Source organism: Vitis vinifera, chromosome 9 (genome assembly GCF_030704535.1).
Source record: "Vitis vinifera cultivar Pinot Noir 40024 chromosome 9, ASM3070453v1".
Lineage (NCBI taxonomy): Eukaryota > Viridiplantae > Streptophyta > Magnoliopsida > Vitales > Vitaceae > Vitis > Vitis vinifera.
Window position 1 is genome coordinate 18,997,906 of NC_081813.1, and position 18,835 is coordinate 19,016,740.

The window sequence follows — 18,835 nt, forward strand, 5'->3', positions numbered from 1 at the left end:
CTTCCACTGCTGTCCCTACAGCTATGGTGAACTCTCTTCTGTTTTCTCACCATCTGAAAGAAGCACTGCACATATGAATGCACTAAAAGACTTGGTTATTGATGATGGTGTTCCAAACACCAGTTCCTCCTCCCCTCTCATGGAAACATGCGATTGTATTGAGAGAGTCAAATTTCTAAGGGGAAAGAACTATTTCTCACTGGATCCTTAGTGGCATCGTCGTTGACCCAGGTTTTTAAGTCCTTGCCTCCTAGCACTCTTGCCGGACCTCCATCTGTCATCTCCACCACTGCTCTTCCTTCCTTCTTGACTCAGGTATCAACTTTGTCATCTCCTATTCTCCTCAAATAAATTCCTTCACCCTATTCTTTTCTTCTTCTTATTTCTCTACACCATCATATCCTTCTGTTCTTCCTTCTTCTTTGTCACATTCTTATTAGTTTTCTATTTCAAATTCACTGCCTTCTTCCACTCTACTTGCTGCACTGAATATTACCAATCAAACTTGATTCCACCAACTATCTTCTCTGGAAAGATAAATTCCTCCCTGTTTTAATTAGCAATGACCTCTTAGGATACATTGATGGCACTTTTCCTTGTCCTCCTCAATATACCTGTGATGCCGAAGGTGTAAAATCTGCAAGTTGGGATTGAAAGTTCAAGGAAGCTGCCCTTCTTTCTTTACTTAATAAAATATACATTGTTGAAATCAAAACCCTTATGATTATATATATATATATATATATATATATATATATATTAAAAGTTTTTATATACACAAAATATTAAAATAGTCCTTTAAACAATAAATTAATTATAATTATTTTATATGTAAATAATTTTTTTATTTAATTAAATTGTAAAAAGTTTTTAATATCATTATTATATTAATTAAATATATCATAATTTTAATATTAAATATATTTTAAAATTAAACATATTATAATTAAATATCACAATATTATTATTGAATAAGATTTTATATAATTTAATAATTAATATATATATATATATATATATATATATATATATAAATTTTTTTAATAAAATAATTTTATAATATTTATTACACTTTTAATTTTATTTATAAGAGTTTTATTGGACCCTATAATGTTGAGGCTAAGTACAAGGGAAATTTTAGAAGGTTTCAAGGAATGATCCAAACAAAGAAAAATTAAAAACTTGAATGGGCTTCTTCTATATGCTTCTTTCATAAAAGTAGAGGGGCAAGTAAGAGAAACACACATGGTCAAAGTAAAGAGGACTAAGTAGGTGGTCAAGGGGCAAAATAGGTAATGAAGGTAGCAAAAAGGTTCGAGATTAATGTTGACTCAAGAAATTTCATTAGTATGGGTGACAACTTACTAGGAACTTCTAATTATAGACTTGAAGAGTTTATGGACTTCTTCAAATTTCATATTATCGGGTGCCATTATATTTAGTCAAATCTTGAGGGGAAATGAATTAAATTAACCCTTTAAGAATATTACTCAAAATATGGTAATGGAATATTTCAAAACTTGTATCATTTTTATTTTATATGAGTATTAATTACCATTTAAAAATAATAATAACTAAAATAGTTTGATTTTAATAATTTTATAAATTTTTAAAAATATCTAACCATTGTTGCACATGTGAAAATCTTTTTTTTCTTACTTATATGTTTTTTCTTCTTAGTTTATTTCTTATTTTAATTTATTTTGTATTTATTTGTTAATATCTACTAATGGATTTATTTTATATCTTTATTTATTATTTGTTTTGCATATACATATTTTAAGAGACAGTGACCTACATTGGACTACGAGAGGTGTGTGATGCAAGACTCGAGACAAAGACAGAGTGAGGAAGGTACACTATTTTTCCTTATACAAACCAACATATTTTAATTATAATACCATTTTTACTTTGGGTGGTTAGAAGAATATAATGGAAGCGTTATTTTAAATTTTGTTTAAATCTTATTGAGTACCTGAATTGTACGAGTTATTCCCCAGCTTAGTTTGATACCAAGGCCTAAATTTTGACCCAAGGCTATGACATAGACTGGTGTGACTTGATTCACAAATCATGGGCCATACGTATGCTTTCTTATAATAATCTTGTTTAATGATGAAATATAGCAATAATTATGGAACAACTTTAGGTGTTTTATAATTATTAGATTATTCAATAAGTAATTGTGTTTTAATTTTAATCAAACATGCATGCATGAAATCTTAGAGTTCCCATTCAACTATCATTGTAAGATAAAAGTTTCTCTTATTACATACTAAAGACATTTAAGTTGTCAAAGGTGAAAAAGGTTTTATCTAAGCCACTTTCAAGTTGACAACTTTTAAATTTTTTATTACACTTGAATTCTAATTGTTTGTCCATAGAAAGTTTAAAAGAAATTTTGGATGTCACAAATGAGAAACTGAAAGTTTTGAGTGTTTTCTAAAGGTAACTTTTCTAAGTCTTTTCCATTTCCATTGTTTGCTTATGTTTGCTATATAGGAATTGAGTTCAACTATTATAGGCAAATGAATCGTTCCTGGATGTCAAAAGATAGAAGATCAAAAGACTATGAGGATGGGGTTGAAAATTTTATTTCATTTGCAGTTCAAAATTCTGCAAATCAAAACTCCATCAAATGCCCATGTCTACAGTGTGGAAATTTGATCTTCAATACTCCTCAAAAGATTAGAGAACACCTATTCTTTTATGGAATTGACCAAAGTTACCATACTTGGTTTTGGCATGGGGAGGCAGCTCTAAGTAGTGGACCCCCAACTACAAGGGTTGAATGTTTTGATAGAATTCATATTGGTAATGTGGATCATACAGTAGAAATGGTTGAAGCTGCACAAGATGATTGTAAGGCTAATCCAAAATTATTTGAAAGGTTGCTTGAAGATGCTGAAAAACCTTTGTATCCTGGTTGCAAAAACTTCACCAAATTATCTGCTTTAGTTAAATTATACAATTTGAAAGGAAGATATGGGTGGTCTGATAAAAGCTTCTCCGAGCTATTAAGCTTACTTGGTGATATGTTGCCTGTAAACAATGAGCTGCCATTGTCTATGTATGAAGCAAAAAAAACATTGAATGCATTGGGAATGGAATATGAAAAAATACATGCATGTCCCAATGATTGCATACTTTTTAGGAATGAGTTAAAATATGCATCTTCATGTCCTACATGTGGAGCTTCAAGGTGGAAGGTGAATAGAAGAGGAAGCAAAAAGAGTAAAGGAGTTCCTGCTAAAGTGATGTGGTATTTTCCACCTATCCCACGATTTAAAAGAATGTTTCAGTCCTCAAAAATTGCAAAAGACCTCATATGGCTTGCAGAAGGTGGAGAATTTGATGGAAAAATGCGTCATCTATCCGACTCGCCATCATGGAAGGTAATTGACCATAGATGGCCTGATTTTGCTGCAGAACCTAGAAACCTTAGACTTGCCATTTCAGCAGATGGCATAAATCCCCATAGTTCTTTGAGTAGCAGGTATAGTTGTTGGCCAGTTGTCATGATCACTTATAACCTTCCACCGTGGTTGTGCATGAAGAGAAAATTTATGATGTTATCTTTGTTAATATCGGGTCCACAACAACCTGGAAATGACATAGATATCTATTTAGCACCATTGATTGAGGACCTTAAAACCTTGTGGGAGATAGGGGTAAAAGCTTATGATGCATATCAAAGAGAGGTCTTTACATTAAGGGTTGTTCTATTATGGACAATAAATGACTTTCCTGCATATGGAAACTTATCTGGTTGCACAGTCAAAGGATATTTTGCGTGTCCAATATGTGGACCGGAAACCTATTCACATAGGTTGAAGCATGGGAGAAAGAACTCATTTACAGGTCACAGACGTTTTCTTCCATGCAATCATCCTTTTAGAAAACATAAAAAGGCATTCAATGGTGAGTAGGAGTTTCGATCACCTCCACAACCATTAAGTGGAGAGGAAATACTATTGAAAATGAATGCCATTTGTAATTCATGGGGGAAAAAAAGGGGAAGACATGAAAAATCCAATGTGACTTATACCAATTGTTGGAAGAAAAAGTCTATATTATTTGAACTTGAGTATTGGAGATATTTGCATGTTCGTCATAATTTGGATGTAATGCACATTGAGAAAAATGTTTGTGAAAGCATCATTGGTACATTACTTAACATCCTAGGGAAGACAAAAGATGGACTCAATTCTCGTCTAGACCTTATGGACATGGGCTTAAGGTGTGAACTGGCACCAAGGTTTGAATCGAATCGAACTTACCTTCCACCTGCATGTTATACATTGTCTAGAAAGGAGAAGAAAGTATTTTGTCAAACTTTAGCTGAGTTAAAGGTTCCTGAAGGGTATTGCTCAAACTTTAGAAATCTTGTGTCAATGGAAGATTTGAAGCTTTATGGCCTGAAGTCCCATGATTATCATACACTGATGCAACAATTGTTACCAGTGGCATTGCGATCACTTTTGCCAAAGCATGTACGACATGCTATTGCTAGATTGAGCCTTTTTTTCACTGCTTTATGTAAGAAGGTGGTTGATGTGTCTACATTGGATCAGTTACAAAATGAACTTGTTGTGACATTGTGCTTGCTTGAAAAGTACTTTCCGCCATCCTTCTTTGATATCATGATTCATTTAACGGTTCATCTTGTTAGAGAGGTGAGACTTTGTGGACCGGTTTATTTTAGATGGATGTACCCATTTGAAAGGTTCATGAAAGTATTAAAGGGTTATGTGCGAAACCGTAACCACCCTGAAGGTTGCATTGTTGAATGCTACATTGCAGAGGAAGCTATTGAATTTTGTACAGAGTACTTATCAAATGTGGATGCAATTGGAGTTCCTAGTAGCACTAATGTTGACCATAAAGTTGGGGCGCCTATTCCTGGAGGTCATATCACCGAAGTTGATTGTAATTTGTTGTTGCAAGCACATCATTATGTGTTGGAAAATACAACTATCATCCAACCTTATATCGAGTAAGGGTCAACTATTTTGATTTTATGTGTAGATTACTTAAACTAATTTTGGAAACTTATTGTTACTTTCTTATACATATCTTATAGAGAACACATGAAATGGTTGAAATTGAACAATCCTCGTCAATCTAAGAAACAAAAGTGGCTTCAAGAAGAACACATGCGAACATTCACTCATTGGTTGCGAAAAAAGGTATTGAATTTATTCTAAAAATTGCACCATTCTTAGCACTAATCATAAAAAATATTAATAACTATGGTCCATTCAAACAGGTAGAAGTTGCCATTGCTGACAAAGAACCTATATCTGAAACCTTAAGATGGATGGCACATGGTCCTACCCACTACGTGGCCAAGTATCATGGCTATGTTATAAATGGGTGTCAGTACAATACAAAAGACCGTGATGAGTTACGAGTTACCCAGAATAGTGGAGTTAGCATTGTAGCAACAACAATGCAAATTTCTAGTGCCAAGGATAAGAATCCAGTTTTTGGTGAGCTATGTTTCTATGGTATTATTACTTAGATATGGGATCTTGATTATACCATGTTTAGGATTCCAGTTTTCAAATGCAATTGGGTTGATAGTAAGAGCGGCATCAAAGTTGATGAGTTTGGGCTGACATTAGTTGACTTCACTAAGATGGCTCATAAATCAGATCCATTTATTATAGCCTCCCAAGCCAAGCAAGTATTCTATGTACAAGACCAGCTTGATCCAAGATGGTCAGTTGTTTTGTCAACTCCTGAAAGGGACTTCTCATTTTCAGCAAAGGATTCTGATGACTTCATGGATAATTCTATTGAACACCATCCTCTCATTACCACCTTGGCACAAGTTGAATCATTTGATACAATGGATGACTCTGATGTCATTTGCATTCGAGGAGACTGTGAGGGATTCTGGATTGATAACAAATCTTCTATGTAACTAAATTTATGACCTTGTTGTTTTGTTGTGAAGGTTGTAACTATCCCATTAACTTGTTAATATTGAAATTCTGCATTTCAGTAAATAGTTTATTTATTTTCTAAGTGGATTAAATTCATCATGTCTCTAAATTTATTGATTCCCTATTTCATGATTATTATTATACACATATCTCAGAGTGATCTAAAGGGTAATACAAGGATATCAATTTGTCTCAGCTCAAAGCTTATGATTTCTAGTTCCATAAGAAAAAGGTTTGGTGAGGATCTTCTAGTAAGTTTTTATTATTATTATTTTTAAATATTTCATGACAACATGTGAATATTGTTATCTAGCATGTAAAATGTTCCTAGTATGTTCATGTTACTAATATGAGTTCATGTTATAAAAAATTCAATTTTACTTGCAATTAATATGTATACTTATCATTTCTCATTGATGTGTTATAGGCATGGATTCAAAGGAAGAGAAAACCCCTTCACAAAAAAAATATAGAGGGACAACAAGGAAATCCATGATTATAAGGAATAGGAATAGAGGGATAAAGTTGGTCATAAAGTACAATGCTGATGGTATCTATGTAGGAGAATCTTCTGTGCACCTAACAAGCTACTTAGGTGTATTGGCACGTACGATGGTACCAATCAGATATAACACATGGCGAGATGTCCCTGAACAATTGAAGGATAAGTTGTGGGACTCTATTGAGGTTACTTTTTTTTTTTAACATAAATAAGTTTTCTACAATCTCTATATTTCTTTCAAATTTTGAGAAACTAATGACTTTATAATTTGTAGATTGCTTTTACATTAGACAAGAAAAGCAGAAGGAATTGTATGCTTACATTGGGAAAATGTTTTCGATCTTTTAAGAACACGTTGACTGTGAAACATATTCTTCCTTTCAAAGATGAGCCAGAGCTTCTTAAGAAACCACCAGCTGAATATCATTTTATCGATGATGAAGATTGGAATATTTTTGTGAAAAATAGGTTGTCTGAAAAATTCCAAGTACAAATACAATTAACATTAAACATACTACATGCATCCACATATATATACTAAGCATCCATTTTAATTTGTAGGAATATAGGGAAGTACAAAAACAGAGAAGAAAGAAGCATATATATAATCATCATCTAAGTAGAAAAGGGTATGCTGGACTTGAAGAAGAGATGGTAAGTTTTTGTTAATTCTTATTATGGTTTAATTTTATATGATTGTATAAGTAATGAAGGAATATTTTATATGGGTTTCTTAATTGTTTCTTTTCTGACAAAAAAATAGAAATAAAACCACATGTGTCATCTAATAACTATCTTTAATTTTCTATTTCTATTAGATGATTGAAGCTGGCTCCACAGAAAGCATTGATAGAAGTTTACTTTGGAAGAGGGCAATGCAAAAAAAAGATGGCAGCTATGATGATGTGGTCCTACCGATAGTGGAAAAAATAGTAAGTAGACATTTTGTACCCAAAAATCACATCTTTAAGCACCTTATTTGGTTTTACTTATTTGAAAGTTAACTTCATAACTTCCTTTTGTTTTAGGATGAATTGATGAAAGAGTCTCAAGATAGTGGCATAAGCTATAGTGGGAGCAATGACATACTTTCTCAAGCACTAGGTACTCCTGAGTATACTGGTCGGGTTCGAGCTAAAGGGAAGCACTACACGCCTGGACGATATTTCAATAGTATGTCAGAACATGTTGTGAGGGATATTTTGAAAGCAACTCAAGAACGTCAAGTTAAGTTTGAGGCTGATGTGTTAGCGAGACTATCTCAGATAGGAGTTGCTACACCACAATCCGATGTGAGTAGTTCCAACATGAAATCAAAACTGTTGCTTCTACCAGAAGTAGTGGAGAAACCAATTCGTAAAGTTGAGGAGGAGACCTTACCTGTGAAAATAGAACCACACATGAAGGTGTGTTATTTTTAGTTTACATTTCCTAGTTCAATGACGTAATTGTCACAAATTCCTAGATAATTTTCATAAATAATTTCTTCCAATTACTTTTATTTTTGTTAGATTGATACTTACATTTTAGGTAGATTCTATTACAGTATAATTACTACTAGTAATATTCTATTCCACTACCACTATTACTTATAAAATATGTAACTTTATGTCTTAAATATAGCCCTAACATAGTCAATGCACTTTAAACTTCATTTATTGATTATTTTTTTATATTGAAATTAACAATTTAATTTACTTTTGAAGGTAAGAAAATGTGAGTTGGCAGTAGGGACCAGAGAAAATACAGTGGCTGGTGGAACAATTGTAATGGATTGTGGTCCCAACTACCTAGTTGTTTTGGATGCTCCCTATGAGTCAAATACACCACTTCCTATTCCCATTCCTGGACAAGCTACAACAGTTGGAGTGGCAGTGGGCTACCAAGTTTTATGGCCAACCCATTTAGTCAATTTGAGTACTAAATTCATTAAGGTGTGTTATTTTCATTTGCAATAGTTTATAAAGATATGTATATCATTTGAAAACATGGTGCTTTCTTTTATAGGGATCTCACAAAGGGAAAAGACAAAAAACAACAGAAAATGACTTGAAAATTGGTGAAAACCCTCAAGATATCAACAATTTTGATGCATTAGTAGGTCTCATGCTAAATGAGGGGAAAGCACAAGGTGTGGAGGTCCCAAATGATGTATTTGGCGAGAGTTTTAAGACCTTCCTTATGAAAGAAGACATAGATATGATAATTTCATTTAAGGAAGTGTCGGCTAATTGTGTCATATATTATATATGGTAAATAATTTTATAACTTGCTAATGTGTGTTAATTTATATATATAAAAGTAAAATGGTCATTTCTTATCAAGGTATGTGGAATTTAAACAGACACTTATAGAAAAAGCTAAGTGATGCAAGGCTCACCGAACGATTTGCTTTTATCAATCCAGCTTTAGTCTCTAAAGCTGGAATGGGTGAGACAACAAAGGAAAATAGGTCAAGGTTGATTGCAAATCGTTTAATGCATGCAAAGCGTGCTGACTACATTTTTATTCCATATAACCCTGAGTAAGTTATGAAAAATATTAAGTTTTTTTTTTAATGTTAAATAGCTTAATCAATGCTAATTACTAAATAATATCTAATGTACTATTGTAGTTTCCACTGGGTCTTGGTGGCATTGGATATGAGGACAATGACTGCGTACTACCTTGATCCGATGCAAAAGCAACCATGTGATGATCTTAAGGAAATTGTTAACATGTAAGTGTCTTCATTTCCATACTTGAATATAGTGCATAGTATCTAAAATGTTAATTTTCATTTCCATGTAGGGCACTACGAATTCATCCACCAGAGAAACAAAGATCATCAAAGAGGGAGCCAACATGGGTAAAAGTAGTGGTAAGTTACTTGGTTAGAGTAAGATATATCATATGACCACTTATATCAACCCTAAAATTTGAATATGGTTTTATGTTTTGAATATGGTTTTATGTTTTGTCACTTAGATAATAATGACATAAAACATCATGATATTAATGTTTTTATGGTACCATAATTCATATGTGTGCCTATAGTGCCCAAGACAACTAGGAAGTGTGGAGTGTGGTTATTATGTGATGAGATACATGAAAGATATAATTGTTGATCCAAGCCTCCTATCCACAAAGGTATATACTCATTAATAAATTTTATTAGTTTCTATACTTTAGTAATTTTTTGTTAACTTAACTAATCATCATGTATGTACAATTAATTATTAGTTTAAAGGGAAAAAATCGTATAGTGAAGTTGAGCTTAATGAAGTACGATCTGAGTGGGTTATGTTGGCAACTCAATTGATTCTTACCCATTCCTGAAGGTATAAATTAACATCTATAATGCTTGATTTTCATTATTAATGAAGTCTTGAATGGACTAATTTTTTAAATTTACCATCTTATGTATGCAGATGCCCTCATTTCAGTCCAGTAAGAGTTGTAGATCACATTTTGACGATTCTCATAAGTTCTCATCTCATGATAAGTAATTTTTTCCTCCATAGTGATAGAATATAATAGTTTTATACATAAACTATTTCAATATAACAAATCAAATTATTACATCATCACCAATGTTGTTACATGGAGAAGTTATTTTTGTTATTGTTGTATGGAGAAGAAGCATATAATTTTTGAACTCAATAAATCAAATTATTATATCATGATCATCAATGTTGTCATTATTATTGTTGTTGTTGCATAGAGAAGTTGTTATTGTTATATGTTTGGACTAAACAAATCAAATTATTACTAATATAATTATCACCATCGATCATCAATGTTATTGTTATTGTTATTGTTATTGTTTTTGTTGTTGTTACATGGAGAAATTGTTATTGTTGTATGGAGAAGTTAATGTTGTTGGATGGAGGGATGGTAGAGAGCTTTTTTTTTTTTTGTGTAAGGTTAATTATTATATTTAGGTTATAATTTTGGAATTGAAAATAAAGGCAAGTTTTAGAATGGTTGTTATTATGACATTTAACCAATGATTTGTAGGTTTCTATTGCCTTGGTTATGCTCTTTTAATTTTTAGTTTAATACTCTTTTTTTCCTTATGGAATGTTATTAGTTAACTAAATTTGGTAATATAGGAAAGTTGTAAGAAGAAATTAAGGCATTTGCAAATGGTTAATATTAAATGTCTTATATTACTAGATATGATGATTTATGATTGAAACTAATTATAAACCATACCTATTGGTATATTCATATATTTATTTATGAGAAATGAGTTTGATATGTTAGACATAGATAAGAAAATATTATATTACATTCCATATTGTAGAATTTATACCATTGAAAGCCTAACTTGTTTCCTCTAACTTAATAATGAACTAAAAAAGTATTTTAATATTTTATAAACAAGTATCAAATTAAACAATTTTTCATCTTCATTGAAGCATAACATCTCATTAAATACCAAGTTATTCTCATTTGCACTTCTTTCATGGACCATTTATAGATTTAGATTTAACTTTCAATATTGCATGTATATTAACTAAACATAATTTGTTTCTTCTATTAATTTTTTTTTAAATGTATACAGGTAAGAGATTTCAAGTTCAGGAGTGGATATGCAACCAACAAAAATACTTTTGGCATCTTCTTCTTCTTTTTGTAATATTATTTTTGATAAGGAATTTGGAGACCTTATTTTTTGGTACATGTGTACTTGTTTTATATATGTTGAAGTTGGAAAATATGCTTGTAAATATTTTGATACATTTACAAATTTGCGTATTAATTAACTATGTAGACATTAGTTCTTTATCATTATATCATTCCCAAATTTATTCAATTTCTTTTGGAAGATGTAGTTATTAATATTGAAGTTATTGTTTGGTACTTTATAAATAATCATGTAGCCAAAATTATATATAACAGGACATACAAAAATATATCACTTCAACAGGGGGATTTTCAATATTATTATCCACATAAGATGACACTTTTTTTAGTGTCGAAATAGACAAATGATAGTTTGGCCATTCCTTGGCGCTAGTGTAAGTGTTAACATAGGTAGATCAATAATGACGTTTTTTAACGTGTTAATATAAACCAATCAACAATGACACTGTCTAGAAACGACATGGTTGCCTGCACCCATTCCTTGACAGAGGCGAAAAGGACGCTTTCGAGAAGCGTCATCGTATACATTTATTGACGCCTAAAAAGCGTCATTATTACCCTTTTTTCTTATAGTGTTGTGTTTTGAGCCAAAACCCCAAAACAATGTTATGTAATTGTAAAACTTAAATTAATGAAATGTTTCTGCATAACCCAGTCTTGACAATGACTGTTCTGCCATATTAGCATTTGGATGTCAGAAAAAAAGGGGAAACAAATTCCTTTTTAATTGAATTTTTTACTGTTGCATTTGGAAACCTATTATGGGGCATTAAATAAATTTCAACAGTGGTTTCGATGTCAATCAACCAATAGTTTATAACATCTGAAATCCCAGTATGTGGCACTTTAACTGTGTTTGGAATGAAGGGATTTGGATGGAAAAAGAAAAGAATTGATTTCAAATCCTCAAATTTGGTGTTTGGAATAGAGAGAATTCATAGGAGGAGAGGATTGCAAAGGATTTGATGGTAGAATTTGTTAGTTTTCAATTCCTTGAAAAAGAGTGGAATTTCGCAGGATTTGGATTTGGTTAAAGCAAATGCTAAGTCACAACTTCCTCTTTTCTAGTGTTGCTTCTATTTCTCCTCTTTTTGTCTATAAATTGATATGTATATTCTTCTCTCTTTGCCTCTCTTCTCTAGTCTATTCCATTGATGTCATCCTTTTATTTTTATTTTACTTTAATAGTTTTTTAATGGTAGAATCTTCTCAAAGACATTGCTTCAAGTAGGTGTGGGGATTTTTTTTTCTTTTTCTAATAGATTTTTATATAGAATAAAAGAAAAAATTGCTATAATAATGAATTTATTTTTATTGGAACAAATTATTATTTCTAATTGAGTGAATTTTCAATTTTAATCTCAGTTGTATCATTTTAGTTATATCTCTATATTTAAACCATTATGTTATTGTGGACAGACATGTGTAAGGATTTGAATGAAAAACATTTGTTTATGCTAATTAATAATATTTTATTTTTAACTATTATAAGCAGGTTTCTATTTTAAGTGAATTAAAAAGTGGAATCTAAGATAATTTGAGCCATTAGAGGAGTGATTTATTATTTTAGTTTTGTGTGGAGATTTCAAATAATTAATAAAAGTTCTCATTTATTATTTTTAAATATTTTGTCATAATGAATTTATTTATTTTTATCATTAAATTTAGAATTAGTTTGATTTGGGTTATGAAAATTAGTACTTAAAATGATTGAAGCACGGTCTAAATAGTATAAACAACTAGTCTATCATCCTCAAGTTTGATGCTCTTGTGACTCCTTTAAATATGAAAGTTGCGACTAAATGTTGGGCAAGTTCAAAGCTTAGTAAGATTTATACCCATCATGACACTACCATCCAACTTTCCAAAAGAGACCGTTATTGACACAAAATGATAACCACTAAATGAAGTGCACTACAATCATATGAAGCAAAACTCACCTTTTGTGCGTATAGTCAAATGTAAAATTCAATCTTATGAATGGGACCATGAAACCTATGGACTTTGGAGAATCTCCACAAGTTTGAAAAAGAGGGGGGAAAAAAAATCTTCAACCTAGTCTAGACCATAACACTCGATAGAATAATCTTCCCTTATCCTTGATTTTTTTCTCTTTCCAAAAAAATACTCAATTTCAAGATTGTTCTAAAAAATCTCGATCTTGGCACTTCAATTTTCAAGATTTTGGATGTTGTCTTGATTGCTAATGAGTTGGTGGATGAGAAATGGAGGTTAAAAGAGGAATCTTCAAAATTGATTTCGATGAGGGGATGTTTATCTTCGACGACTTTTGCAATTTTAGTGAATAGAAACGCGAAGGGTTGGGTTAAGGGATATAGAGGCCTAAGATAAGGAGCTCCTCTTTTCCCTTTTCTCTTCACCATTGCGGCTAACGTTTTAAGTAGATTGGTTGTGAGAGTGGAGGAGAGAGGTTTCTTCAAGGGGTTTCCAATGAGCAAATATAGGACTAGGGTGTCTCATTTACAATTTGGGGACAACACCGTCTTTTTTTTAGAGCATCCTTGAAAGAGTTGCAATCTCTTAAGCTAATTTTGTTGGTGTTTGGGCCTTTTTTAGGGCTAAGGATTAATCTAAATAAGAGCACTCTCTGGAATCAACATTAGTCAAGACCAAACTACCAGGTTGGCTTCACTACTTGATTGTGTAGTCTCTAAATGGCCTTTAACGTATTAAGGGGGAACCCAAAATTGATTTTCTTTTGGGATCCAGTACTAAATAGAGTCTCTAGGAGGTTGGATGGATGGAAAAAAGCCTTATTGTCCTTAGGAGGTAGAATCACCTTAATTTAGTATTGTTTGTTGCACATCCCGAGCTACTTTCTATCTCTTTTCAAGATTCTAGTTTCAATAGCTTTGAGGATGGAGAAAATACGAAGAGATTTTCTACGGTCGGGTTATGGGGAGGGTGAAAGAGATCATTTGGTCATTTGGGAATTAGTTTGTAGGCCTAAGGAGTTTGGTGGGTTAGGGTTTAAGGAAATTTCTTTGAGGAACCAAGCTTTATTAGGGAAGTGGCTATGGAGGTATCCTAAAGAAAGTTCTGCCCTTTGACATTAGGTTATCTTGAGTATCTATGAGACAAATCCTGATAGATGGGACGCCAACAATATAATCAGATGGTCACATCGTTGCCCTTGGAAGGCAATTGCACATATTCTTCAAGTTTTTTCTACATGCACTCACTTTGTGGTGGGTGATGGGACCAAGATTCGTTTTTGGAAAGATTTGTGGTGGGAAACTCACCTCTTTGTTTACAATTTCCTAGATAACTAAAAACCTTTCTATTTAAGCTATCTTAGGTAATAACGCTTCTTTGTCTTAGGATCTTGTCTTATAATGCAATCTAACTGATGTGGAAATTGTGGATCTTGAAAGACTAATGTCCTTACTTTCCCATGTTCATTTGATTCTTTCTATTCTAGATGCAAAAGCTTGGGTACCATCCTCTTCAAGAGTTTTCTTAGTAAAATCATTTTTTTCAACCTTATCCAATGTCTCAGATTTTGCTCCTTTTTACCTAACTAATTTTTTGTAGAAATTAAAAGTCCCTTCTAAGGTCAAGGTTTTTGCATGGTTAGTGACACATAAAAAGGTAAATACCAATGACATGCTATAGTTGAGAAGGCCTTTCAAAAGCCCTTAGCTTTGATTGGTACATCTTATGTAAGAGGAGTAGAGAGACAATTGATCATCTCTTATTGCATCGTTCGATTACTTTGGGATTGTGGCATAGGATGTTTTCATAGGCTAGGATGACATTGGTTTAGCCAGACAGTATTTGCGATATGATGGTGATTTCCTTTAAGTGTTTTGGGAATTCTATTAAAGGCAAGACTCTTTGGAGGATTGCGTCTCTCTTTGTTGTGGATTGTGTGGGAGAGAGAAATGCTAGAATTTTCGAGGACACTTGGAAGATGCCGGAGATGATGTGGGATTTGCTTCATTTCTATGTTTCTTTTTGGGCTTACTATATGACATTTTTAAACCTTATCATTTCAGTGTAATTCAACTTAGTTGACTTTTGATATGTACACCCTAGGGTTAGGTTTACAGGGTCAGAAGTTGTTATACTTGTGTAAGCCTTTTGTACCTTTTGTATATCATGGGGAGGATTTCTCATCCTTCTCATGTTTCTATTCTCAATTAATATATATGTTTGTTTCTGATATTTTTTTTTTTTCAATAAAAACCTTAATGACTGGGAAAACATAGATTCGGTGTTGGCACCCAGAATGTAGCTTGGGGTAGTGCCCTTTTGGTAATGAACTAGATGGCTTGAGTTTGAGCCTAACCACTATTGAAGTGGTGTAGGGTGAGGGGCTTGAGTAAGAGCCTCTCTCGAGGTTTGTTTCATTGAGTAAGAGCCTCCCTTGAGTTTGATGTCACACCTATCTTTCTATAATGTAGTCGTGTCCCTCACCTTGGCAATAGATGTTAATCCTTGGATTGGATGGGTGCTTCCTCTTCAAAATCCTTCTTTCATTCCTTTTGTCTAGGGTGGATAAGTCAGTTTATCTTTTGCTAGTAGGACAAATTTGGAGATTCAAAGTTTCCCTTGAATTGAAAGACTTTATACAGTTAGTGGCTTGTAGTAAAGAGAATATAAGCTATCCTCTTGAGGTTAGAGGACCCTACAAAGTTATTGACCGTGATGATTGTGTTTCAAGTAGGAAGAGTAGAGAAAATAGATTACTCAGTGTTGGATATACTTTCTACTTTTTGTTCTGGAAATAAAAAAAATCAGTAGTAAATTTTATATAAGATGCAAGAACTCTTAAAAGTTGGCATGAAAAAAGTAATGGTTCTGAAAGCTATTTAAAAAAATTGAGGTATTAGAAAGTTTTTAGTACCTCAAATTTTAAATTTTCTAAAAATGATTTTTAAAGAGGAGGTTTCTTAGTAATCCATCTCATAAGTTGGAGTATATCTCTTAGCTACCAATTCAACCTTATATGCCTCAAGTGTTCTATTTGTTTGACATTTTACTGTAAACACCACTTACACCCAATTTATTTCTTTCCAACAAGAAGATTTGCATTCTCCAAAGTGTCAATTTATTTGAAGACACTCACTCCTCTTGCTTTGCTTTCCTCCAATGCTCATCACCTAATGCCTTTTGAACACTTTTGGATATCCAATGGAGTTAAATTTGATAGCAAATGCTTTATGAGATGTAGAAAGGTTATTAAATAAAACAAAGTTGGTATAGGAAGATATCTGGATGGATGAGAGCAAGAGAGAGAGGGCTGAAGAGAGGGAGAGTGAGAGTAAGGGAGGAGAGTGAGCGGATCTGTGTGCGAGCGATGGTGAGAAAAATATCAGCGGCCTGGAAGCTCGGAACAGCCGGTGGAAGAGCAGCTTCGAGGTGGAGTCGAAGACTTTCAAGATCGAGGTAGAAAGGAAGAAAGGCAAAATGCAAGTCATCATTAAGAAAAGGAAAAGAGGGGTGTCTTCGTGGATTAAGATGGGTCCGGACAGTCTAGGGTTTGTTGTGGAAGGGTTGGCTCTGTGTATTAAGGACAAAAAAACAGGCAAATGGGTTAGAAATTGGAGGGAGAGAGGGAGGACCTATTCACTGTCGCGGGATGAAAATAAGGGAGGATGCTTCATCCGGCTGGGTGTCGAGGATCTGGAGAAGAAGAGGTTCAATATTTTTATCCCCAAAGGAAAAGGAGGGAAAGGGGGCTGGATTGCTATGTTGGAGACACTTAGGGCGCTGGGCGTTGCTACGGAGAGGAAAGAGTGTCAGAAGGAGGAGAAGATGCCGGTGGCGCCTAGTTTGGGGAAAAACTTTGCGGAAGTGGTGAAGATGCAAAATCGCAATGACAGGTCAGTGGTTAGGGTGGAAGTAAGCCACAAGGACCTTTGCCGAAACCTAAAGAGGTTGGATCAGTGCATTGTTGGATCGTGGGATCCAAAGTCAATGGGGATGATTTGAGAAGTTAAGGGAACCAAATGACACGATTTTGGGGGTTGAAGGGCAACTTAGGGTTGGCTAAATTGGAAAGGGGAAAGGTGCTGATGGAGTTTGAGATGATTGTTGAAGCCGAAAAAGCTCAAAATATGGGAGGGATTTTGGTAGGGAAGACATTTCTGCGACTGGAGAAATGGAACCCTAGGACGGGGTGTCTGTTGGAAGGAGAGGAGAAGAATGAGGCCTGGGTGAGAATTGTGGGGTTACCCATCTCTTTATGGGATCGGGATACCCTTAGAAAGGTAGGGGAGAAATGTGGGGGGTTCTTAGCGATTGATACACAGACGGAGAGGCTGGAAGAGTTGCAGTGGGCAAGAATCCTGGTGAAGCTAACCGGCGAGGAGATCCCTAGCATGATAGAAATTGGGGTCGAAGGGGTGTGTTATTCGCTAATCTTATGGTGGGAGGTAAGGCCGGTGATTACTACTCAAAACATGCTATTTTGTAGCTTGTAATTAGCTCTTTTAAACACCATTGAGTAGTAATTATTACCTTTTAACCCAATTAGCATGTTAGGAGCCCTTGCAATCGTTTCTAACAATTGTGTTAAGTTTTGGTGCTTTTTGATAGCTTTATGCTCACCAAAGCAATTTAAGAATGAGGGAGAGCTATTTATAGTTCAGGGCAAAGCTTTTGAAAGCTTAAATTTATGAAGAAATCAAGCTATGGAGCCTCATAATCCTTTGCCTTAGTGGTTCAAAGTATACAAGGAAGAAACAATGGAGAAGAGGAAAACAGGGGACACAGCTGCAGTCTTTCATTGCACTTTTGGAGCACTTCCTGAAGTCAATTTTTTACATTCTATATACCATTTCAAAGCTCAGAAAGTCAAGAATCCAACGGTTTAAACCATGTATGATTTGGAGCTGAAATGAGAAATATATGGCCTTTGGAAGACAACTGCATCAGGCTGTGCGAAATTTTCGCACGATGGAAATCAAGGTGCGAAATCCTCAGCCCACTGTGCGACATTTTCGCACACCTCAAATCAAAGTGCGAAATTAGAACTCAGCGTGCGAAAATTAGATATTTTTGCCGACTCTTTTTCTTCTGATATTTTGGTGTCTAAATTTCCATTTTCTCCTTGTATTCAACCAACCATGTAATTCCTTAGCTAGGAAGTATCTAAGGAAGGGTAAAACTACCTTCCTATATAAATTCTCTTGTAATCACTGAAAATATATCTTTTCGGGGAGCTTTCTCCAGGAGACCAATGTAAATTAGTTACTTAGTGAAATACAGAGATCTCTTTTGTTTTCTTTTTCTCTCTTCTATTTTCTCATTTTCTTAGTAGCCAAACATCCTTGGAGGATGAAATCCCCAAGGATGAGAGGCTAAAACCTTTTAGTTTCTTGAAGTAATGGATGCCATGTGAAGCTCCCGTGTCAGGATGGAGATTTCCAAGCCATGAATGTAAGTAGCTGAGCACCATAAATGTTTTCATTCAAAGTAAAGCTTTTAATCCCTCTGACTTGCTTTGAATGGCCAATACTTGATAAGCTTTTGGTCTCAGTGGATTCTTATTGTTAGATCCACTGACGTTCGTTAGTTATCTCCTACGAGCCATTGTATTGCAAGTCGAGGAGATGACCTATATCATTAAAAGGGCATTTATGAGGTTCAGCTACCCTTTTTGTAAGTTTTCAAGGACTAAAACTCAGTTGTTAAACTCATACCGGTTCGGGAAGTAAGCATCACCTTAGTTGCTTCCCCAACGCGAGGTGAAAAGTCCCAAAATCTCCATTTTTACATGGTG

At 33.8% G+C, this 18,835-nt stretch overlaps 1 protein-coding gene and 1 long non-coding RNA gene across 3 annotated transcripts; both read left to right on the forward strand.

The window, feature by feature from the left end:
- Nucleotides 1-1,723: 1,723 nt before the first annotated feature.
- Nucleotides 1,724-7,373, forward strand: LOC104880378 (uncharacterized). The gene is made up of 3 exons (XR_009466653.1): nt 1,724-1,854; nt 7,015-7,107; nt 7,272-7,373. It is a non-coding gene; the product is annotated as an uncharacterized LOC104880378 (long non-coding RNA).
- A 1,439-nt stretch (nt 7,374-8,812) lies between these two features.
- Nucleotides 8,813-11,097, forward strand: LOC104880377 (uncharacterized). 2 transcript variants are annotated; one of them, XM_010656813.3, is made up of 5 exons: nt 8,813-8,977; nt 9,068-9,172; nt 9,244-9,313; nt 9,864-9,937; nt 11,003-11,097. In XM_010656813.3, the coding sequence occupies exons 1-5, from the start codon at nt 8,880-8,882 to the stop codon at nt 11,004-11,006; spliced, it is 351 nt and encodes a 116-aa protein (XP_010655115.1). In that variant the 5' UTR covers nt 8,813-8,879; the 3' UTR covers nt 11,007-11,097. The 2 variants fall into 2 exon arrangements, with proteins under 2 accessions (XP_010655115.1, XP_010655114.1); XM_010656812.3 differs by lacking the exons at nt 9,864-9,937; nt 11,003-11,097 and adding an exon at nt 9,490-9,761.
- The last annotated feature ends 7,738 nt before the right edge of the window (nt 11,098-18,835 follow it).

Bases quoted from the DNA above. Each gene is read 5' to 3' on its own strand.
- LOC104880377 (XM_010656812.3), top strand. From the start codon at position 8,880: ATGGGTGAGACAACAAAGGAAAATAGGTCAAGGTTGATTGCAAATCGT. The intron at 8,978-9,067 runs GTAAGTTATGAA...GTACTATTGTAG, and splicing joins TTTATTCCATATAACCCTGA to TTTCCACTGGGTCTTGGTGG. The intron at 9,314-9,489 runs GTAAGTTACTTG...GTGTGCCTATAG, and splicing joins CAACATGGGTAAAAGTAGTG to TGCCCAAGACAACTAGGAAG.